The sequence below is a fragment of the Hyaena hyaena genome, unplaced genomic scaffold, assembly GCF_003009895.1.
Source record: "Hyaena hyaena isolate Hyena2069 unplaced genomic scaffold, ASM300989v1 scaffold_510, whole genome shotgun sequence".
Classification (NCBI taxonomy): domain Eukaryota; kingdom Metazoa; phylum Chordata; class Mammalia; order Carnivora; family Hyaenidae; genus Hyaena; species Hyaena hyaena.
In genome coordinates this window covers 900,195-923,753 of record NW_024081141.1, presented here as the reverse complement: position 1 = coordinate 923,753, position 23,559 = coordinate 900,195, and the positions used below count along the sequence as shown (strand labels likewise).

At 51.0% G+C, this 23,559-nt stretch overlaps 2 protein-coding genes across 2 annotated transcripts; both read left to right on the top strand.

Moving 5' to 3' along the window:
* Positions 1–755: 755 nt before the first annotated feature.
* Positions 756–4,715, top strand: IGFBP6 (insulin like growth factor binding protein 6). The gene is made up of 4 exons (XM_039255106.1): positions 756–1,159; positions 3,134–3,273; positions 3,459–3,578; positions 4,377–4,715. The coding sequence occupies exons 1-4, from the start codon at positions 832–834 to the stop codon at positions 4,497–4,499; spliced, it is 711 nt and encodes a 236-aa protein (XP_039111037.1). The 5' UTR covers positions 756–831; the 3' UTR covers positions 4,500–4,715.
* Positions 4,716–5,801: 1,086 nt separating this feature from the next.
* SOAT2 (sterol O-acyltransferase 2) lies at positions 5,802–15,886 on the top strand. The gene is made up of 15 exons (XM_039255125.1): positions 5,802–6,077; positions 6,531–6,586; positions 7,105–7,241; positions 7,597–7,656; positions 7,976–8,083; positions 9,512–9,788; positions 10,216–10,285; positions 11,070–11,154; positions 11,670–11,715; positions 11,922–12,051; positions 13,311–13,408; positions 13,837–13,935; positions 14,432–14,567; positions 15,070–15,215; positions 15,418–15,886. The coding sequence occupies exons 1-15, from the start codon at positions 6,002–6,004 to the stop codon at positions 15,466–15,468; spliced, it is 1,575 nt and encodes a 524-aa protein (XP_039111056.1). The 5' UTR covers positions 5,802–6,001; the 3' UTR covers positions 15,469–15,886.
* Positions 15,887–23,559: the final 7,673 nt, after the last annotated feature.

Genomic DNA, 23,559 nt, shown 5'->3' with positions numbered 1-23,559 from the left:
TCCCTACCTCCCAGGTGTTCAGAGCATTGTCACCCTTGCACACCGGGCCCTCTGGGATACTCCCAAGACCTTACTTTAATCCTACTGTTAAAGCCTATTCATTCAAGGTGTGCTTCCCCACCCTCTCCCCATCTCTCCCCCTTGCTCCCCCCAACTCCTTCAATCACCTGAGCCCAGTCTGGCCCCCTGGCCCACATTTTCCCACACTAACATCTCAGGCCCGGCTCCTCCTTGCCTCTCCCTTGGGCTACTTTCTCCCATCAGCGGTGGGTTATCCTGAGACCCCATTATCCATCATCTCTGCCTTCTCTCTTTCCCTTGGCACACATCTCTCTCGTGATTCCCACACACCATCCCTTCCCTGTCCCTTTCAGACTGTCGTTCCCTCCCCACCAGAGTCCCTGCGTCCCCTTCACCCCCGACACAATAGACACTCGCACTGGATTCAAGGCTTTTCCCTTCATCCAATTCCCGTTCTCTCCTTCTTCCACCCCTCCCCACCCTCCAGTCCCTCCAGCCAGCTGTCCAGCTCCCAAATTCCGCCCTCCGAGAGTCCCGGGAACAAAGCAAGAAAAATCAGAGTAATTTGGGAAGTAAACAGAAACTGGGAAGGGAGTGGGGAGAGAAAAGTGGGGAGGACCAGGTTGGGGGGGAGCCTCTCCAGTCCCACCCAGTTTAGGGAATGCCACTGCCTTCTCCCCCACCCCCCTTCACCTGGCTCTTAAAGGGCCCGGCCCCTGACCGACGGCTACTTAAGGCGGAGGGGCGGCGGCGGGCAGCAGCTGTGCTACGACTGCTCTGGGAGGAGTGGACGGGGCAAAAATCCTGACCATGACCCCCCGCAGGCTGCTGCCGCCCCTGCTGCTGCTAACTCTGCTGCTCGCTGCCCACTCAGAAGCCGCCTTGGCACGGTGCCCAGGCTGCGGGCAGGGGGTGCAAGCGGGTTGTCCAGGGGGCTGCGTGGAGGAGGATGGGGGGCCGCCGGCGGATGGCTGTAAGGAAGCTGGGGGCTGTCTCAGGAGGGAGGGGCAGCAGTGCGGGGTCTACACCCCTAACTGCGCCCCAGGACTGCAGTGCCAGCCGCCCGAGGAAGACGAAGCGCCTTTGCGGGCGCTGCTGCTGGGCCGCGGCCGCTGCCGCCGGGCGCGCGCGTCCTCGGGTGAGTCCGCGCCCCGCCCCTGCCCCGCCCACGTGAGACCCGCAAGGCTGCAGGCAGGGTCTCCCTGGAAAGGAGGCCGCGGGCAGCCCTGCAAGCCTCTGGGTTCGGCCATAGATGCTTCCTCTTCCTAACCCAGAAGGTCACGTTTGGGGGGTGAAGTGGCAAGTGCGGGGAGCCGCTAGAAGGCTGCGGTACAGCTAGGGGCCCTGGGGATAAAGCAGGGAAATGTCTGAGCTCCCCACCTTCTTGCCCTTTCTATTTTCTCTTGAAGGGAAAGATGAGGATGGAAGAGTTTAGGTCCATGCCTTTTGCCACAGCATCCCAGCTCCTCGCCTGCCTGGACCCCCGGAGCTGGAGAAAGGACCCGGATGTTCCCAGATTCCAAGGGGGGAAGGGAACCCAGACTTGCACACACACGTTGGAGGAATACCCTCTCCTCTCCTTTTATTATCAGGGTGTCCGAAGCACCTGAACATAGGGCCTAGAACAGAAGATGTTCCAAATCCTGAATTGTTTCAGACTACACTAGGGTCAGAGAGCAGGTTCTGGGGGGCTCAAGAGGATGGGATAGAGGTGGGAAAAGAAGGAATCTGCCAAATCAGGGTTATGATTTAAAGCTGCTCAGAACCCTCCTCCCACCCTACCCCGCCCTACCCTAGGGAGGAAAATAGAAGGCTGAGTCATTGGGTGGATGGGACAGAAGTGAGTCAGAACCCAAAAGATGGGGGACATCAGGGAAAGATAGGGCAGGAAATAAAAGCAGCCCCTCCCCTGCCCCCCAACCAGGGGCATCTGATCTCCTGGTTGCCTCCATGGGAAGGGATCAGAAATTAACTTGAAGTTTCTTTCAGTCTCAAATGCCTGGGTCCAAGCTGCCAGGGGTCCTCATAGAAAGGGGTGTGTAGGTGGGTCTGAGGAGACAGTGGGAGCATGGTCGTGGTAGGGTCCTAATGGAGGGAATGAGAGGCAAGGTCTGAGAAAGGGGGAGGAAGAAGGATCAGAGTCAGGATTGCAGAGGAAATTGCTCCTGGGTTGCAGGTAGTAGGCAGGTGGGAGCAAGTGTCTAGGTCTGAGGAAGGGCGACTTGCAGGGAGCTTGTCCTTGGGCATGGAAAGGGAGAGACGATCCCTTTAGGGGCCATACTATCTAATTTTACAGCTGGGGCAATTTCCAGGCAGTGCACACACTCTCCTCCCTGCCTTTCCCTCACCCTGACGCCCTGATTTATTTCCTCACCTCCCCCCATCCTGAGCTCTCCCCAGGCCCCTCAGATACCACGTGTGACACTTCTCCAGAGCCAAGAGCAGCCTGCAGGTCAGAAACCCTTCATTCCCTGCATCTTTGCAACCTGCCCTCTACCTGTCCTGGTTAAGGGCTGAATCGTACCTGCTCCTGGGATCACTGGGGTTGAGCTAGGCTGAGCTATGGGAAACCAGAAGGGAGATGCCCCCACTGCAAGCGCCCCGAAAGTAAGCATGTCTAAAGCCTGGGAGGGGTGGGCTGAGTCACAGCAGGGTCACAGCGGGGACACACATTCCACTTGGGTCCCTGCTAACCCCCTCCCACATCCCTTGCTCTTGTCTCATATCCCTGGTTTGGTGCACCCCCTGCTGGCCTCAGGGGGAACAGCCAGGGTTTTTTTTCTCCCCAAGCCCAAGGCCTCCCAATGTATTTGTACTTGTCCTCGATTTTTGCTTTCCAAAGTGCTTCTCCCTTATAAGCCTTAAAACTAGTCCGGGGTTTTTCGTCAGGAAAGCTAATATCACCATTTGTCAGAGAAAGTAACTGAAGCCAGGAGAAAGTAACGGAGCCAGGTTCTAACCACCCTCGTTTCTACTACTTGGAAAGCCGCTCTCTTCCTCCCACTTGGGGGAGTCAGGGTGAGCAAGGCTCTCTTCCATTTGGTTCTGGTCTTTGACATCTGGCTGATTTCTGGACTCTTCTTTTCTTCCCCCATTTCTCTTGTGGCTGTAGGGGAGAATCCTAAGGAGAGTAAACCCCAAGCAGGGACCACTCGCCCACAGGATGTGAACCGAAGAGACCAACAGAGGAATCCGGGGACCTCTACCACTCCCAACCGGCCCAGTCCAGGGGTTGTCCAAGACACCGAGATGGTGCGTTTGCGAATGGCATGGAGCAGGAGGGGTGGGGAGTCCCAGACACACCCATCTGAGGCTGACCCCTTGGGCTTGGAGAAGTCTCCCACAGGCGTCCTGGGAGCCTGGCTGGTGGCGCCAGGGGGATGTACAGTGGAGCTGGACTGGACCGGTCCTGAGCTGCCTACTCTCCCTTCCCCCAGGGCCCGTGCCGCAGGCATCTGGACTCGGTGCTGCAGCAACTCCAGACCGAAGTGTACCGAGGGGCTCAGACCCTCTACGTGCCTAACTGTGACCATCGGGGCTTTTACCGGAAGCGGCAGGTGAGGCCCCTCACCTCCTCTCCTCCCCTTGGTCCTGTGGCACACAGCTCCTACCAGGAATGGGGGAGGGAGAATTTACAAAAGGGCACAAAGAGGGGCACCTGGGTGGCTCAGTCGGTTAAGCATCCGACTCGGGATGTGATCTCACGGTGTATGGGTGAGCACAAAGCCCTGCATTGTGCTGTCTGCTGTCAGCTCAGAGCCTGCTTCAGATCCTCTGTCCCCCTATCTCTCTGCCTTGATCTCTCTGGGCCCTTTCCCGGTGCTCACTCTCTCTCAAAATAAATAAGTGGATACATAGATAGATAAATACATAAACAAACATTAACAACAACAACAAAAACAAAGGGTCACAAAGAAGACCTTGGCCTTTAAGGATCTCCCAGCTTTAGGGCCCACACAAACAAAACAAATAGCCACACACTGTGGTAGAGGAGCCAGACTGCCTGACTCAGAGGTTCACATCTGTGAGGCGGCTCAGAGTCAAGTAGGGCTGTGAACCCACAGAGGGCCAAGCCCTCTCCGCAGAGCCTGAGAATTTGCATTTCTAACACAGCACCTGGTGCCTGCTGTTGGTGTGGGAAACACACCTGGAGAACTCCTCTTCTCCCTAGAAGAATGGGCACCATTTTGTGGGTGGAGAAGGGAACCCAGAGAGTCTCCTTGTCCCGAGAGCCCTCAGAGCTCTCTGCACACTCAGACATGGGGTCCACAGGCCATCTCCCCACCCACAAACCCTCCCATCCCTCCTGCTGGGGCCTCAGTGCTGCACCTCTGATCCTAATCCTCTCTCCCCAGTGCCGCTCCTCCCAGGGCCAGCGCAGAGGTCCTTGCTGGTGTGTGGATCGGATGGGCCAGCCCCTGCCGGGGTCCTCAGAGGGCGACGGAGGCTCCTCCTGCCCCACCGGGAGCAGTGGCTAAGGCTGGGGGGTGGGGGCTGCAGGACCACTGGCAGGAGCATGGGGCTGTCATCTTGGGTCATTTGTTGAGTGATGAGTAACTCAGGGGCCCTGTGCCCCACACTCCACCTTCAGGCCCTTTCCCCATGTCCCCCTCACCCTTGGGACCCCACACATGGACAGTGGTTGGTATTGGCTAGGGATGTTAATAAAGCTGTATTGGGGGGTCTCTGGCCTATGTCTCTGTGTCTGCCTCTCACATATATGGAGCCTCTGCCCTTCTCTCTATCTGCCCCCCCACCCCCATAGTTCTCCTTTTCTGTGGACTACCTTCTGTAGATCCTGGTGCACTTGGGATGCAGGAGACGGCCATTGGCAGAGGTTTCCAGCCCTCAAGCCTCACCCAACCACCCACCAGGGAGCAAGAGGAGGGGAAATATGGGGCCATGGCCTTGGTCTGAGGTTGTGACCTTGTTTGTAACACTAATCCTGGGACACAATGGGGAAAGAGAGAGAAAGGATTAATAGTTAATCCTCAGCAGAAGTCCAACAAAGAGGAAGTCTCAAAGCACTTACCCTTCTATTACATCCTACTAAATAGGGAAGGCAATTCTTATTTACTGAGCCCTTCCCATGGGCCAGCCCCATGCACTACCTCCACTACCTCACTTTGAGCTTACAATAACCTTTTGAGGTAGGCACTTTTGCCCCGGTGTTGGGGAGGAGGAAACTGTGGCTTAAAATATTTGGGTCATTTGCCTGAAGGCACACAGCTGGTAAATGACAAAGGGAGGATTTCAGTCTTGTTCTTCCTTTGTAGTGGTCTGTGACAATACCTGGTGTTCCCTGGGTGCTGAATACGTGTTTGTTTGCCTCCCTTGCCCACATGCTAATCCCAGCAGGTGGAAGGAAGAGCTGACTGAGAGGGCGGGGGTGGGGGTGGGGGTCAGGGGCTGGCACCCAGCACTTCCTGGAGGGGCCAGAGCACCACCTTGTCACAGAACATTAGTCACATCGGAACAGTAATCACTTGCATACAATGCTTTTGAGTTGACAAGGTTCTTTCACACACCTTATCTCGTGGTCTAAGGGAGCCCGGTGCACTGATACCTAAAGATCTTTCAGGCTCTGGGAAAGAGACCGGCAGGCAGGCAAGTCACAGTCACGCTAGGTGATAAGCCTCAGAGAGGCAAAGTCCCCCTCCCCACAGACATCCATAGGTGCATAGTGCACGGCCACTGTTCTGTGGGAGGAAGAGCTCGCTCAGTGGGGCATCTGGGCGGAGGTAGGGCTGTCTGGGTGTTGCAACCATCCCTGGGACAGTCAGCAGAGCGGAGCCTGGAGCCGAAAAGCTTTACCCTCTTAGACCTGATAACCGATTGTGCTCCTGGAGGTCCCCTCCTCCTCCAAGGACTTTAGTCTTTGGAGCTGTCAGAGGAGCGGAGTGAGATAAGAGCTTGGCAGGCTGTGAAGGAAGGGAGGGAGCGCTCAATAGCCGCCTACTGCCCGGTCGGGACTCACATCATGGAGCCCAGGGCAGCCAGATTGCGGAAGGGAGAAGGGCCGAGAGGAGAGCAAGACGACCGACGCTCCGGAGGTGGTGAGCCACCCTCTGGGGATGCAGAAAGCTCCGGGAGGGGGGAAGGGGGAGGTGGAGACCTATTGTTGGGAGCAGGCTCCTACTATCTTGGGCAGAAAGGGAAGGCAGCCCCTGCCTCTGTCCCTTGCTGCCCAGCTGGGAGAGGGAAGTGAAAGGATTATTCGGAGCTGGGGCCTTGCCTTATCTTGCAGACTCTTACCCCAGAGGGTGAGTGGAGTAGCTTCCCGCTCCCTGGGTGATGGCATCAGGCTCCCATGGCCTCACCCCCTGCAAAAATAACTTCCCCTTCTGATCGCCTCACTGTGATACTAGGTATCGACTGGTTGGGGGCAGGAAGGCTGCTGAGCTTGCAGAAAGCATTTCCTGAAAAGAGGATGTTTCTGGCTCTATACAAGGCGACAGAACCCTAACTCCCCCTCCCCCTTGGGTGTGCCCTCTGACCCCTCTTCCTAGGAAACACTGAGAAGGACAGAGGCCTGGACTTGGTGCAATGGACCCGACATATGGAGGTGAGGGAGGTCAGAGGTCAAGGCGGACAGGTCTTGGGAGTGGAAGGAGGAAGGGACGAGGACCAGCCTGGTGATAAAGACCATTTGTTCTTGGGTCCAAACCTTTCAGATCGGGTTAGAGCTAAGGGCTACGATGGAGGGGTTTGAAATACAGGTCAGCAGGGCAGGGACCAAGAGTCAGAGCCAGTGAACAGTCTTCTGTTCATGGGGCTAAAGGTCAGGAGAGGGAAGGCTGGGCGCAGGGGGAAGGGAGTAGGGTCAGAGACGATAAGATGGTTGGGATCCAGGCCCTGGAACCCGAATTGTCTTTCCTTGGTCCTCAGTGCTGCCCTGGGGAAGCCAGAGAGAGAGATAACTTTGGGGGGAACCTCTGGGCAGGAGCCATGGTTGTTCATGTGTCTGTCCCCAGCGCTTAGCAGTGTGCCTGACACAGAGAGAAGCTCAGTAGATATACAGGGAATGAGACGATGGCTGCCTGGGTGGAGGGACAGCGGGCCCTGCCCTGCCTTGCCCTCTAGGCTGTGAAGACACAGTTGCTAGAGCAAGCACAGGGACAGCTGCTGGAGCTGCTGGATCGGGCCATGCAGGAGGCCGTCCAGGCCTACCCACCACAAGGCGGACCTCTGCCTTCCAATCCTCCAGATTCCTTGAACAAGTAAGAGTCTGAGGACCTGGGGGCTGGGGGCTGGCTGGAGCAGGCTCCTCTAGCGTAACGGTTATGAGCCCTACATACCATCTCACACATCCTTTGCCAGCACTGGCATGACCCTGACTTCAACCATCCCTCTTTTGCCCTTATCGCCTCTGCCTGCCCGACACTGACCTCCACCTTCAGGGCCTTGCTCTGCCCTGGCCCTGACCTTCCACCTGCTCCTGCCCTCTGGCCCTCACCCTGACCTTCGTCTACTACTGCCGTTGGCTCCCAAGTATTGACCTTCTGCGAGGCCCTGCTCTCCGCCCAGGGCCTTCTTTCCTCTGGGTCCTGACCCAGAACAACTGTCTTCATTCAGGGCCCGGGAACCATCCCTGGGGAAGCAGAAAACTTTCATCATCCGAAAGTCCCTGCTTGAGTAAGTCCACGTGAACGGCAGGGGATGGGAGGAAGATAAAGGGATTCAGCGAGGGGCCCAGGACACCTCATTGCTCATCCTCAGCTTCTAAGTGTTTGGAGGGAAGACTTGGAGAGGGTTTCTAAAATTCAATTTCCCCATTTGCCCTGGGCGTGATTGTGGAAGAAAGGCCACCAGGATGAGAAGTCCCAGCCATCGCCCAGCCCTTAGCTGGAAGTTCCCAATCACTAGTCCCAACCCCACGCATGGACAGTGCCTGAGCTGGTCTGCAGGACCTAGAGGACCCTCTCACACTGACATTTGGACCCCTTCCCCCCAGCGAGCTGATGGAAGTGCAGCATTTCCGCACCATCTACCACATGTTCATCGCCGGCTTGTGTATCTTCATCATCAGCACCCTGGCCATCGACTTCATTGATGAGGGCAGGTAGGCCCCCCACCTGCCTGAGATAGGCACAGGGATCAGATCCCCTGGGTCCCTAGTGTCCCACTTGCCCCTGGCCTAAGACAGCACAAGCTCTCCTTTGAGCCTTTGATTATTGGACACACATCAACATTGCTTCCAACAACATTCCCACCTAAAACACACTCTTCAGCTTCTTCCTTCCACAGCTTTGGATGGTCCTTGCTCTGACCTTCCAGGTTAGCCACTCTGGGGACACTCTGCCCCCGCTCAAATACTTCTCAGCAGGAAACGTGCCCCGAGGCAGATACACGGGCAGGCACACAGGCACACTTCACACCGCACCACTCTCTCACATGCCTTCCCAAGTTCACCTTCATGGAGCACCTCCCAGGTACCCACTCAGGGCGCCAGAGAGATGAGGGCCAACCCCCTCCCTGTCTAAGAGGCACTATCTCATAGATGCACATGCACGCAAGCGTCCCCACAGAGCACCCCCCACACTGGGATGAGCCTCATAGGGGTCTGTAGCCCCAGGGGTCTTTATTTGCACGTCCCCTACATCACCCTAAATAGGGCTTAGGAAGCAGTAAAAAGAAGAGGATCAAAGATCTACGGGTTTGGCAACAGTATTTCCTTCTGGTAAAACTGTTGTTAATTCTATGAGTAGTATAAGGATCAAATCTCAGTAAAAAGTTCAAATACCTGTAAAGTGACCATCCTTCCCTACCACCCCCTCAACCCCAGACCAGAGGTAAGGGTTTTCACAGGCTTGAGAGATTCCCTCTAGAGCATTTGTGATGCATTCACCCCCACGTGTCTATAAGAACCAAGAAGGTGTGTGTAGACGGTTTACATAAATAAGATATTCACGGTACTTATTGTTTTTTTTTTTCACTCCTTAAGAACCTATCTTCCCATCTCAGAGATCTTTCGGTTCTTAAAGACCGCAGTCTGGAGAGGCCAGCCTTTTGTTCATTTGGTCCTTTACCAAGGGACATTTAGATTGTTTCCAACTTTTCACCGTTACAGACCAAACACCCTTAACCTAAGCAAATAAAATAAATACCTATCCACCTGCTTTCCATGAACTCGTGTCTACAGCTAGACACCCCAAAAGAGCAATCAACAGAAATCAAAGTTAAACTCTGAAAACCTCATATTCTAATACCCACGGCATACAAAGTTCTGAGTCCTTCTGCAGCACCGTAAAATTCAGCGGGCTCAAGGTCATTTGTAAGCAAAGCCATCCCATGATTGAGTCTTCTCCAGCAACGCCCTGTGCTAGAAGTTCGGGACCACAGAGGTGCCACCTTGAACACCTTCAGATATGGGGAGCTGGAAACCCTGGCAAAATGCCTCAGTTTATTTTCCAAGAGCTCTGGCTGCACAGGGAGGGGACAAGGATGGGCCACACATTTGTCTACTGTGTCTCTCCCTCTCCGTTCCAAGGCTGATGCTGGAGTTTGACCTACTGATCTTCAGCTTTGGACAGCTGCCCTTGGCGCTGATGACATGGGTCCCCATGTTCCTGTCTACTCTGCTGGTGCCCTACCAGGCCCTGCGCCTGTGGGCCAGGCCCCGGGCAGGAGGGGCCTGGATGCTGGGGGTGGGCCTGGGCTGCTTGCTGCTGGCTGCCCACACCGCGGTGCTCTGGGTCCTCCCGGTCCACGTGGCCCTGAAGTATCAGCTCCCTCCTGCCTCCCGCTGTATCCTAGTCTTCGAGCAGGTGATGGGGTGATGGACAGGGGAGGCTGGGGTGGGGCCCTGAGGGGAAGGGGACTTAATACTACAGTATTTGTGGGGGCGGAGCTAGTTACCAGGGGCAGAGTATGGCTGGAAGGATTTGAGGGCACCAGCAGGAATCAAGGAAATTTGCTGATATGCAAAAGTGATCAGATTTTTCAAGGAGTCAGGGGGGTTGGCTGGTTGGAGGCTCTGCCCTGGCATTTCCTGTACCTCTTTACCTTTGATGCATCCCAGCAGCCACCTGTGTTAGGTTAGAAGACTATCTGACAAAAAGATAAAGTATGGGCTTCGACGGTACAGATTTTGCAATCTGCCGGCCTCTCTCTCTGGTAAACAAGCGCACAGAGATGTTAAGTGATTTGCTCAAAGCCACACAGCAACTTAACCTCCCTTCCATTTCTTCTCAGGTCAGGCTCCTAATGAAGAGCTACTCCTTCTTGAGAGAGGCTGTGCCTGGGACCCTTTGTGCCAGAGGAGGTGAGGTCTTTGCCTGGCGCTGCTATGAACTCAGTCATTTTGACTATTTGAATCAAGCCAGCTGCACCAGGATTCTCATACAAGCTCTGACTTCCTAAGCCTGTGTTGCCCCCAGGGCAGAACTCTGGCCTCCAACTAGATTCTGTGGGCCTTAGTCATTAGGTGTCCTCAGTTCCCACCTCTGAGATATGGTACCTCTGTTGCCTAGGACTTCTGGGGAGAGAGGCTGGGGCTTTCCAATTTCCAGGCTTAGCCTGGAAAGACCCAGAGTATGACAGCCTTATGTTAGGAAGTTAGGAGGTACCAGAATGACCGAGTGATTAAGGCACTGGACTTAAGATCAGATGGACGTATGTCCTTGATGTGCCTGACTGGCTCTTTTGGCAGAGCATGCGACTCTTGATCTCAGGGTTATGGGTTCGAGCCCCACTTTGGGTGTAGAAACTACTTAAAAATAAAATCATTTTTAAAGCGGGGGGAGCAGTCAGAGCAGAAGGAGAGAAAGAATGCGTGGTGAGGCTTACAGGTGCCAAATGAAACTCTGGCCACAGCAGGTCTTGCACTAGAAATAGGGTGTCTGGGATGGAGCAAAAGAAGGGCATCAAAGGGCAGCTTCAGCTCCTGCCTTGTCTCACCTTCCCAACTGCACCTCCGGGCACAATGTCAGCCCCCACCCCGCACCTCTGCCCCATCCAGCCCTCCACCCCACCAATCCCAGCCTCCGCTCCCCCTGCCCTCTCTCCCTCCCCACTTCACTGATCCAAGCCCTCTCCCTCCTCCCCAGGTGAGGGCATACGGGCCCCCAGTTTCTCCAGCTACCTTTACTTCCTCTTCTGCCCCACATTAATCTACAGGAAGACTTACCCCAGGTAAGACTCTCCACCTCTTTCCCAAATGCTCAGGCCAACCAGGGACCTTGCCCTCCTACTTTCCTCTCTCTGATGTCTTTAGCCTCACCCCCAGGCACTGAGCACTTTCTCAGGAAGCACCCCATAATAAAAGTGGGAAATAGGTGTCAGATAGACTACCCCTTCTCCAAGCACAACCCAGGAGGGTGTGACACGTGGGTGACCAACTGTCCTGGGTGGCCCTGGACTGTCCCAGTGTTAGCACTGAAAATCCTGCACCCTGGGAAACCCATTGGTCTGGAGCAATCTCCCAATGGTTGGTTACTTTAGTTGACATTCAAGCTAAAAATCCATTCGCCATGTCTATTATGGAAGGTCCAAAGTGTTCTAGACCCTTCCCTCCCCAGATAATCCTCTCAGGCCTGAGCAATTGAGGGAGCTTTGGAGAGAGGGCCCTAGAACCTGTGTACCAGTGGGCATGGAACAAGGTAAAAGATAATAAGACTGAAAACATATTGTCCCCGTTGCTGCTGCAGGACACCCAACGTCAGGTGGAATTATGTGGCCAAGAACTTTGCCCAGGTCAGAAGATGGGGTAGAAGGGTGCCTTGTGGTGACTGAGGGGGCATTCCTGGGAGTGAGGTCGGGGAGGCCTGGGGAGGAAGGTCAGAGGGTGGGGCTAAAGTAAGAGGAGGCAGGTGCTGGGCCAGAATCCAATTCCAGAGTTGAGGGGGCAGCTGCTAGCAATCCCTGTTAAAGTTATGTGTCCCCCACCTGCCTCCCCCCAGGCCCTGGGCTGCGTACTCTATGCCTGCTTCATCTTGGGCCGCCTCTGTGTTCCTGTCTTTGCTAACATGAGCCGGGAGCCCTTCAGTACCCGGGCTCTGGTGCTGTCTATCATGCATGCCACGTTACCAGGTATGCTCACCGAAGGCAGGGCTGGGGAGGGCTGCTCCCTGGGAAGGCTTAGCAGGGGCCTCCACCTTCCCCTTGCTCCTCCTCTTCAGTCAGATTCAATGCCTCCCGCCTCCGAACTTCTCCCGCATGTGTCCCCTCCTCCCATTATTCATTGCCAGGATCTCAGTTCATTCAGATGACCACTCCAGTCCCTCTGTCTACATTGGCCTCCTCGTCTGTCTGCTTTCCCCCTCAGTCTTTCCTCTCCTACCTTCCCCCGACACTGCTGCCCAGATGAACTTCCCTCCTATAGGTTAATCATTCCCTACTCGGTTTCAAAAACTCCAGTGACTCCCCATTGCTGGCATCTCCAGATAAGATTTGACCCCTTGGGGGGCACCTGGGTGGCTTAGACGGTTGAGCGTCTGACTTTCGCTTAGGTCATGATCTCGCAGTTCGTGGGTTCGAGCCCCGCGTCGGGCTCTGTGCTGACTGCCAGCTCGGAGCCTGGAGCCTGTTTCAGTCTGTGTCTCCCTCTCTCTCTGACCCTCCCCTGCTCACGCTGTCTCTCTCTCTCTCTCTCTCCTAGAAATAAATAAAAAACATTAAAAAAAAAAAAAAGATTTGACCCCTTGGGCTTGGCATTCAAGGCCCCTTCCCGGACAACCTAGCCTATCTTCTTATCCTGCCACAAGCTCAGCCATTCTTCGAAAAACATGCACTCTCATGCCTTGGGCCTTTGCTCATATTGGTGTCTCAGGTTGAATGCCCTTTCCCCATTTTCTGGCTGTGAAATCCAGTCCATGTTTGGAGTCCCATGACTGAGATACCTCCTCCTCTAGGAAGCCTGTTAGTTTTAGCCATCCATCACCATGACCCTTGGTGACCCAATCATCAATCACCCTTGCTCTGTACTCCCAACCATCTCAATGGCCACTGTGCTTAGCTCCCAGCACATTTGACCTTGACACATGGTTGGACATGTCTCTGTCCCAATCTCTGCCTCTATCTCTGTCTCTGTCTCTCACTCTGTCTCTGTCTCTCTCCACCCACTCTGTGAATTGCCAATGACCAGGGACTTTGAGAGTCATCTGTGCATTCCCAACATCTGGCTTGGAGTTCATGAGCAGAGGGATGGGTTAATGAATGCATGAATTAGTGAGTGACTAATAAATGGCCAGAAGGAACTGGGGCCCTGGTTGCTGATGAGGGCCCCTTAGAGCTTCCCAGGAGAGCCAGGTGGGCCAACCTGACCTGCTGCCCTTGTCCCCACTCACCAGGCATCTTCATGCTGCTGCTCATCTTCTTTGCCTTCCTCCACTGCTGGCTCAATGCCTTCGCAGAGATGCTACGGTTTGGAGACAGAATGTTCTATCGGGTGGGGCCTGGACCTGGCCACTTGGGAGCTGGGTGCAGGGAGGTCTGGGGAGCGATCCCGGGAGGATGGTGGCCCCGCTGGGTGTCACCTCAGCTGTGTTGTCCAGCTCTCACGTGAGAAATGCGCTCCTCTGGGTGTGGTTCTAATGCCACCTGTCCACCTCTTGACTAGCCAGGGCTAACTGCTTCTGTGTGCATGGTACACAGGAACCATCTTCTTCTGAGAGGGGGTCAAGGAGGGAATGCGGGCCTGAAGAGACTGCTGGAAGAGTGCTTGCTGTCCCTCTTCAGCCAAGGGCCAGCCCCTTGTATGAGAGCATTGGGATAGGGTGCAGGGGCCAACGGGGAGCCGCTGGGGCCTGGGAAGAGTCAGGCCCCTGATGCTCACCTCCTTGTCCTAACCCTGACCTTGACCCCACTCTTCTCCAGGACTGGTGGAACTCCACGTCCTTCTCCAACTACTACCGCACTTGGAACGTGGTGGTCCATGACTGGCTGTACAGCTACGTCTATCAAGATGGGCTGTGGGTATGGGCTCTGTGGACCCCCTCAGCTCTCATAGTTAATGGAGCCTCTCCAGGACATTTTTCCTCCCTCCCTCTGCATCATCTGCCTTTTCCAGACTTGGAAAGGAGCCCCCTTGACTTCCACCTACTCCCTTCTACCTAAATCAGTGGGCAGAAAATCCTTCTTGTGATCTAACTTCCTTCCCTCCTTACCCTTAACTCCACCCCTCCAAAGAGCACTTCTCTCCTTAGCCTTCTAAGGAACATGCATATAGCAATTCTCAGTTACAAAGACTTTTCACATACATAATCTGCACTGTAATCCTGAGAAGTATTATTCTATCCCCTTTTAAAAATTGCATGTAAGACCTGAAGAACTTAAATAAGGCGTATCAGCCCTTCAGACCCCCAAATCCCATATTCTTTCCATTGCACCGTACACTTTCCTTAAGGAGGGGGCTCTTTGTGGAAGAGTCTTAGAGAGACTCATTCCACCCTTCTCCTCCCACCCCTGCCAGCTTCTTGGTGGCCGGGCCCGAGGGGCAGCCATGCTGGGTGTGTTCCTGGTTTCTGCCGTGGTCCATGAGTACATCTTCTGCTTTGTCCTGGGATTCTTCTATCCTGTCATGCTGATGCTCTTCCTTGTCTTCGGAGGTGAGCTTGGCCTGTGCGCCACTGGAGGGGGAGCCATCCAGAGGGAGGAGGCCAGGAGTCCTGCTCCTAAAGATTCCAGACTGACGGGGGAGGCCACACACCCTTCTGGAGGGAGGCATGAAAGTTAGGGTGGGGGGGAACTTGGGAGCAGGGAGGGAAGCAGCAGGAGGTATCCTGGCGGATGTGAGAGAAGATTGCTGGCTGGACTGGAGCATCTGAGCGGGACACATATAAAGGGAGACGAAGGAGAGAAAACTGGTGTGTGGATGGGAGGTAGTATGAGCTCCAGGATATTGATGTGTAAACTGAGGAATCCTCGTTTTCCATGAGCCACTTGAGACCTCCATGGGTTGCTGGAGCTGGGTTCAAGATCTTCCCCAATGATGCCTTCCTGTTCCATCTCTTCCCAGTGCCCTGGGATTGGTGGGGGGAGGGACGGGCAGCCAGGGAGACAAGGCATAGGTACCTGGAATTGGGGTAACAACCTTTCCTCCTGCATCAGGGCTGCTGAACTTCATGATGCATGATCGGCACACAGGCCCAGCATGGAATGTGCTAATGTGGACCTTGCTCTTTCTGGGCCAAGGCATCCAGGTCAGCCTGTACTGCCAGGAATGGTATGCACGGCGACACTGCCCCCTACCCCAGGTAAGGGACCACAACCCTCACTCAGCTCCCTCTCCAGAAGGACATCCTTCCACTCTCCAACAGCCAGCCCCCTGTTCTTGTCCAATTCAACAGCCATGGTCAGGGGCTAGACCTGGCTTGGGGGTGATGGGCTCCCATGTCTTGGATGTGTAGGGTGGGGACAGGAGGGAACTCCTGCATAACCCACCTTTCTCTGGCACAGACAACCTTCTGGGGGCTGGTGACACCTCGATCTTGGTCCTGCCATACCTAGAAGACAGAGGACCGTCACTCTCCTGGGGATACCACCGAGTCCTTCTCTGCCTACAAAGCCTCGGACCAGAGCTCCTCTCCCTACAATCCTAGATCTAGCTCCAAGTCAAGGGGGTGTGGCAGGCATGACCCCACCAGGGAATTCCAGGGACTGAGATCTGAGATTCTAGGGACCTGTAGAACCGCTAAGCACAGACTCACAGTGGTGGTGGCTCCTGAGCTGCCAGCCCCACAGATTGGGCACAGAGCCCCCTCCTACCTCATGACGGTCCAGACTTGGGGATACTTGAAGGATCTTATAGATTTGGTGAATGTGGGGTGGCTTAGAGAAACGAGGGCCACCAAGATCTGAGAAAGGTTTGGCTCTTTCTTTGTACTGTTTCCAATACAATAATAAAGTTTATGTCTCTTTTTATTCATTCATTTGCTTATTCCTTCCTTCAATATGTGGGCCCACATTTGACAGGCACCAATGAAGAACTGTGTCTGCAGCAGCAAGACTTTGTGCTGGGAGGGGCTGGGGGTTTGGGATGGCATCCTGCCTTGCCTTTCCGGTGCCTCAACCCTCCCCAAAACCCAACCTCACCTTCCCTTCCACCTCTACGCCTACCCCAGCTCACGTTTCCACACCCCTTAATCCTGCTACTGCCGGCAACCTCTAGCACATTTGGAGAGGGCACCTAGCAGGCCTCCTGTCCCTCCACGGACCCAGGAAAGGAAATGCCCGACAGACCTTATGCAACTGTTTTAACCTCGTGAGTCACAGTATCCACAGCTATAAAGTGGACCTTAAAATGAAGAGTGTCTTGGGGCGCCTGGGTGGCTTAGTCGGTTAAGCGTCCGACTTTCGCTTAGGTCATGATCTCACGGTTCGTGGGTTCGAGCCCCGCATCGGGCTCTGTGCTGACTGCCAGCTCAGAGCCTGGAGCCTGTTTCAGAGTCTATGTCTCCCTCTCTCTCTGACCCTCCCCTGCTCATGCTGTCTCTCTCTCTCTCTCTCTCCTAGAAATAAATAAAAATATTTTTTAAAAAAATGAAGAGTGTCCTGACTGTATGGGTTCAGAAGGTCAAGATATTCATGTTCAGAAATACTCCAGAAGCCAGACTTTGTAGTCACTCTAAGGAGAGGACTTTTTTTTAATTTTTAAATCTAATTTAATTAAAAAAAATGTTTAATGATAGCCTGAGTTTTTTAAATGCTTGCTTATTTGTTTGTTTGTTTGTTTGTTTGTTTTAGAAAGAGAGAGGGGGAGAAAGAGAATCCCAAGCAGTTTCTTCACTGGCAGTGTAGAGCCTGACACAGGACTTTAACCCATGAAACCTCAAGATCATGACCTGAGCCAAAACCTAGAGTTGTAGGCTTAACCAACTGAGCCATCCAGACACCCCTTGGTTTCATTTCTTCTATCATCTTGTATGTTTTTTAATCATTCCATAGCAAGTTGCTGCTATCCATTCCCCTTCCCCTACTCCCTTGTTATCTTGGAAGTTCTACTAAACCTTTCCATTCCCTTGATGGTTACCTTCCTTCCCACCACTGATAATTCAATACCTACCTCTTTACCATCATTTTTAATATACCAATAGTTTCTTCCATTAAGATGTTTTATTTCCTGCCAGATGTTTTATTTTCTACCCCAGTAAGAGAGACCTTTAGAATACTTTCACTGATCTCTCTTATTCTGCTTCCAATTCCTAGGTTTGGCTGAGATAGCACAGTACTTATGGTCCTAGATACAATTAGGTGTCTGTCAAGCTCCATAAACATTTAACAGTACGATATTTTGCCAACTTTCTTGCTCACTGCAGGGGTTTTTTTCTCCCCCTCATCTTCCTCTACCTTGACTTCTCTATTCCCTAACCAAATTTTTTTCTTGAATATTTTCCTCAATTGAGGTAGGAGATTGATATACTCTTTGAATCTTCTATAGCTCCAAATATCTTTCTTTTGCTCTGACAGGTGAAAGCTTTCCAGCTGAGAATGAGTCCCTGGGCCACCGTCCTTTTCTCTCACTGTCCCCATGTTAGTCAGCTTCCAGTGGTGCAGATGAAGAGTCCCGGGGTCAACTGGATTCTTTTCCCTTTGTACATAATTTGCTCTTTCTGTCTAGAAACTTGAAATGTTTTTCTTTAATCTTGGAATTCAGGAGTTTCATGCTTAGATGTCTGTCTTTTCTTTCTTTCTTTCTTTCTTTCTTTCTTTCTTTCTTTCTTTCTTTCTTTTTCTTTCTTTCTTTTGTTTATTCTTTCTGTGTGTTCCTGTGCCCTTTCGGTCTATAAGCTCAGATCTTTCTTTCAATTCACTAAAATATTCTTCTATTTTTAAATTATTGCCTCTCCTCCATCTATGCCTTCATTCTTTTGGAGCTAATATATTTGAATGTTAGGGCTACTGGACCTATTCTCCAAATCTCATGTTTTCCTCGCTATTTCCATCTCTTCGTACTATTTGCTCCATGCTTTGAAATATTTTTTCCACTTGTTCTTCCAAGCCACTAATTTGAGTCTCAGAAGTGCCCAGGCTTCTCTCTTTCAAGACATATACTGACTTTTTTGTTGAAATAATGTTTCTTTAGTTCCAGCAAGTTGTTTGTTTGGGTTTGTTTGTTTGTTTGTTTGGTACACTACTTGAATCTCTTTAAGTGCTCCTGATATTTTCTTAAGTTGTCTTATAACTCTTCAGTGGTCCCTAGGCTGTCTGGTAGGCAGGAAAACCACCTATGATGACCTCATCCCTGTAAAGTCAAGGGCATCTGAGTTATGTTCTTTCAAGATTGCCCATGGTCCTGACGTTGGCACAGGGGCTCTCCAAAGCTGTTCTCCAGACTCCTGTGTGGTGAAAATAAGGAAGCTCCTTACCAGGTCTTCACATTAGGCCTTCATTTTACTAACTCCAACTTCAAGTCCTCACTTGCACATCCTGCCCCTGGGCCCAGCAGCAAGATGGTTTAAGAGAGGCCAGCATTTGGAGATGGGAGTGGAAATTCCCTTAGAACTTGAGCGTACATTAGAATCACCTCCAGGACTTGTCAGTAGAGATGGTTGAGCCCGGCCCCAGAAGTTTCTGATTCGTTCATCTAGGTGGCCTGAGAGTTAGCACTGCTAACCCATCCCCAAGGAGTGTTGGCACTGCTGGTCTGGGAACCACACTTTGAGAAACATGGTATTAGAATAAACCAAACCAAGGGCATCTGGGTGGCTCAGTCAGCTGAGTGCCTGATTTCGGCTCAGATCATGATCTCACGGTTCATGAGTTCAAGCCCTTCTTTGGGCTCTATGCTGACGGCTCAGAGCCTGGAGCCTGCTCTGGATTCTGTGTCTCCCTTTCTCTCTGCTCCTCCCCCGCTCCTGCTCTGTCTCTCGCTCAAGTAAATAAGCATTTAAAAAAATTTTTTTTAGAATACACCAAAACAAGCCATCCTTCTTCTTCAAAATTATAGCTTTTATTCATGGTAAGGAAATTAATCCAATGTCAGGGAGGTATCATCTACTCATTTTGCACTGGGTTCTTCAACTTATTCCTTGCACACAACTGGGCTCCATCCAGGGCCCCCCCATTCACCAAAGCCCTTGCTCGTGCTTCCCTGGCCTGACTCCTGGTCTGAGAACAGGGCAGTGGCACCCAGAGCAGAACACCTTTAGGCTGAACTGAAGTTGAGTAGAAGTGAGTCAGATCAGAAAGCCTCTCCTTTGCACAGGCTCCGGAGCCCTCATGGTCCCCTTGTTTTACCCTGGTGCCCAGAGGTTGGGAGCAGAGTTGCCTCAGCCCTCCCTCCAGGACATGGGGGTGGGGGGGAAGTGCCTGGAGTTGGGGTATGCATGTGAGGCAGGGGAGGGCTCTGCGGCCACCTTCCCACCCAGCAGAGCTCTCCTCTTGGGCTAGGAACCACCTTGTTCCCAGAGAGGATCTCCTCTCTGCTGCCCTATCTGTGTCCCTCACACTCTGTGCCCATCCTCTGCCTCAAACACCTTCCCTTCACCTCTTTGATTTTGTCCAGTCTTTTCTCCAAATCTCCTTGCCTGTCCTGCGACCCCCATATAATACTCACTCCCCCCTTCTGTGGTCCCCTCCCCAGTCTGTGCTGGCCCAGTGGTCTGCGGCCTCCATAACAGCACTAGCTGGAGTTTCTCCCTCCCATATCACTCCTCCCTTGCTCTACTGCTTGGAGCCCTCCTCCTATAACACACACTCCACAATTCTGAAACACAGACCTCAAATTGGCATTTCAGCAATGTCCAATGATCTTCCAATTAATCTGGAGGACTCCCTTCCCACTCACCAAAACAATTTCATGTCTCTCCCCACCATCCATCTCCAAGTCCATAGATACCCCCAAAACACACAAACATACCCTCAGCTTTCCTCCACTCCAAGTCTCTCCTATGAGCTGCAGGATCCACCCTCTTCCCACCACAGGCCATTCTCTTGCCTCTCACCATCTCAAACACTAAGTCCCTTTTATGAGTTCCACGTGCCAAGTCCCCGCCTTCTCCTCTCTACCTAACTGTCCCCATTAGCATCCAGACATGCTCCTCCACTATGTCCCGTCTTTAACTCTCTCCCTCTTCGCCCTACATCTTCATCAAACTGTCCTCCTTCTCAGCTTCCTTCTGGAAAAAGTTGTCCGTGCTCACTGTGGCCCTTTTTCTCACCTCCATTCACTTTGGTCTTAATCCTGGGTCTACAAAGGTGTCTCTTCATATTTTAGTACGGGTTATTACCCCAGTACCCATCCGTTCCTGTCATCTCCTCTCGTGCCAGACAGATGCACTCTAATACATGACAAACCTGTATGTATGCTTGAAAAATAGTGTTGCATTCTACCCTTTTAGTTTACATAATTTATGCCATAATTCTCATGGCATTCATATTCATCACTGTTTTAAATATGTAAAAAGTGCTACATTTAAATACGTACAATTCTGCTGATACCTGTGTAGCATTCCATCACATGCAGGCACTACTTTCTTATATATGCCTTAACCTAACAATGGACATTTAGTATGAGCCTGAGGAAACAGGGATTCCCTCCAGGATTTCCCGGGAGCTAATTTTTTTTTTTTTTTTAATTTCTAGGAGAGAGAGAGAGAGACAGCGTGAGCAGGGGAGGGTCAGAGAGAGAGGGAGTCACAGACTCTGAAACAGGCTCCAGGCTCTGAGCTGGCAGTCAGCACAGAGCCCGGCGCGGGGCTCGAACCCACGAACCGCAAGATCATGACCTAAGCGAAAGTCGGACGCTTAACCGACTAAGCCACCCAGGCGCCCCATCCCGGGAGCTAATTTTTAAGAGCTGTTTAATTTCACTAAAAACTGCCAGATATTCTCTAAAATGGCTAGACCGGGAGCTGTCGACTTTTTTTTTTTTTTCTTTTACTAAAAGCACACGAGGTTTTCAGTTTTAATTTCAGAGCACAGGTATTTAACTAATTTCGCTTACAAATAGCCAACCGTTCCACCACCATTTGTTGAAAAGCCTATTCTTTCTCCACTGAATTGCCTTTGCAATTTGTTAAAAATCAATTGATCATATATGCGTGGATCTATTTCTGGACCCATTTCTGTTCCACTAATCAGTGTGCTAATGCCACTCTTTTTGGATTACTCTAACTCTTTTTAAGTCTCAAAATCAGGTAGCATCGGTACTACAACTTTTTTCTTTTTTAAAGTTGGTTTTGGCTATACAGATCACTTGCATTTCCATATGGATTTTATTTTATTTTTTTAGAACACCAGTTTATTAAATTTAATTAAATTTTTAAAAATTTTTTGAAAGAGACAGAGAGAGAGCAAGTGGGGGACGTGCAGAGAGAGAACAAGACATAAAATCCGAAGAAGGCTCCAGGCTCTGAGCTGTCAGCACAGAGCCCTACTTGGGGCTTGAACTCACGAGCTGGGAGATCATGACCTGAGCCACCCAGGCACCCCTCCGTATGGATTTTAGAATCAACTCGGAGCTCCTGGTTTTTGGGCCTTCAGCCTCCTGCTAGAAGTTACACCAGTGGCTTCCTGGTTCTCAGGACTTTGGACTAAGAATAAGTTATACCGCTGGCTTTTCTGGCTCTCCAGCCTGCAGATGGCGGACTGTAGAACTTGGTCAACCTTCATAACCAGGTGAGCCAGTGACTACAATAGATCTCCTCTTACAGATGTCTGTATATACCTTATTGGTTCTGTTTCTCTGGAGAACTCTGACTAAACCCAACAAACATTTGGATTGTTTCCAATTTGGGGCTACTAGAATAATGCCACCATGAACATTCGTGTACATGTTTTGTGTGGATGTATGTTTTTATTTCTCTTAGGTATATTCCTGGGAGTGGAATTCCTGTGTCGTACAATAACTCTGTATTTAACCTCTGAGGAACTGCCAGACTGTTTTTCAAAGTGGCTGCACAAGTTTACAATTCCACGAGCAGTGTATGAGAGTTTCAGTGTCTTTACATGCTCACCAGCTCGTGCTATTCCTCTTTTCTGTCATAACCATCTCAGTGGATACGAAGTGGTATCTCATTGTGGCTTTGATTTCCTGATGACTAACGATGTTGGGCAACTTGTCATGTGTTTATTGGCCATATGTGCATGCATCTTCTTTGGGGAAATGTCTATTCAAGATCCCTGGTCCATTTTTTAAATTGGTAATTTGTCTTTTATTATTGAGTTGTAAGAGGTCTTTGTCTATTTTAGATAGAAGTCCCTTATCAGATATATAACTTGCGGATATCTTCTTTCATTCTGCACATTGTCTTTTCACATTCTGGATGGTGTCCGTTGAAGCGCAAGTTTTACATTTCGATGAGGTCCAATGTATCTATTTTTTCCCTTTGGTTGCTTGTGCTTTTGGTGACATGTAAGGAAGCTTTGCCTGACCCCAGCTCCCTAACATTTACTCCTCTAGTTTCTTCCAAGAACTTCATTGTTTTAGCTCTTATATTTAGATCTGTAACTCGTTATGAGTTAATTTTTGTGCATGATGTGATAAAGGGGTTCAATTACATTTCTTTTGCATATGGATACCCAATTGTCCCAGCACCATTTGTCAAGAAGACTATTTTTTCCCCCAGTGAACTGTCCTGACATCCTTGTTCAAAATCAATTGACTGGAAATATGAGGGCTTATTTCTGGAGTCTCAATCTATTAATTTGGTCTATATGTCTACACAGTAGACCACAGTGTCTTGATTACTATAGTTTTGCAATAAGCAAAGTTTTCATTGTCCTCAGGACATGTTACTCTTTCAGTATCAGTGTGTGACAGTATGGACTGAATATGGCCAATCTGGAAAATTCACCTGGATAAAGATTAGAGCAGAAATCCCTTAGGTAGAAATACAATTAAGAAACTCAGGAACACAAAAGCTGGTTCTTTAAGAAGATCAACAGCAATAAACCTCTAACTAAACTGAACAAGAAAAAAAGAGAGAAGACACAAATCATCAGTATCAGGAATGAGAGGTAACAATACTACAGATTCTATAGATATAAAAAGGATAATTAGGAAGCAAGTTATATCCATAAATCCTGCAACTTAGATGAAAATAGGCCATTTATTTTGGAAGACAAAAACTACCAAAGCTTACTCAAGAAGAAACAGACAGCTCTCATCAGCCGTCATCTGTTAAAGAAATTGACTATGTGGTTTAAAATCTTCCCCCAAAGAAATCCCAGTGTCAATACCTGGTATATACAACCCTCAAGTCTATCTTCTTTGGCAGAAGGAAACGGGACCAAAACACCTCTGGTTGACATAAAAACACTTAAACCTCTCATCCAACTTTAACATGTACATGGTTATAAGAAAAAACTAAAAATAACATGCTACAAACTAAGGAAATGTGCAAGCTAATTATGTTGGCACCAGAGAATTTGCTAAAAATGAACTTCAGGAATTTTTCAAAACTAGGCCATTAGACCACTGGATTTCTCTAACATGTGGAAACTGGATCTCAATGACTGACAAAACATCAGGCTAGAAAAGAAAGCACAGAATTACTGCTAGATGGTGGCTTGTACAGACAAATGGAATTCCCTTTTAAAATAAACTACACCTTCTGCTTAAGAGACACTTTTGTGACTTTGTCAAGAACCTTAGCT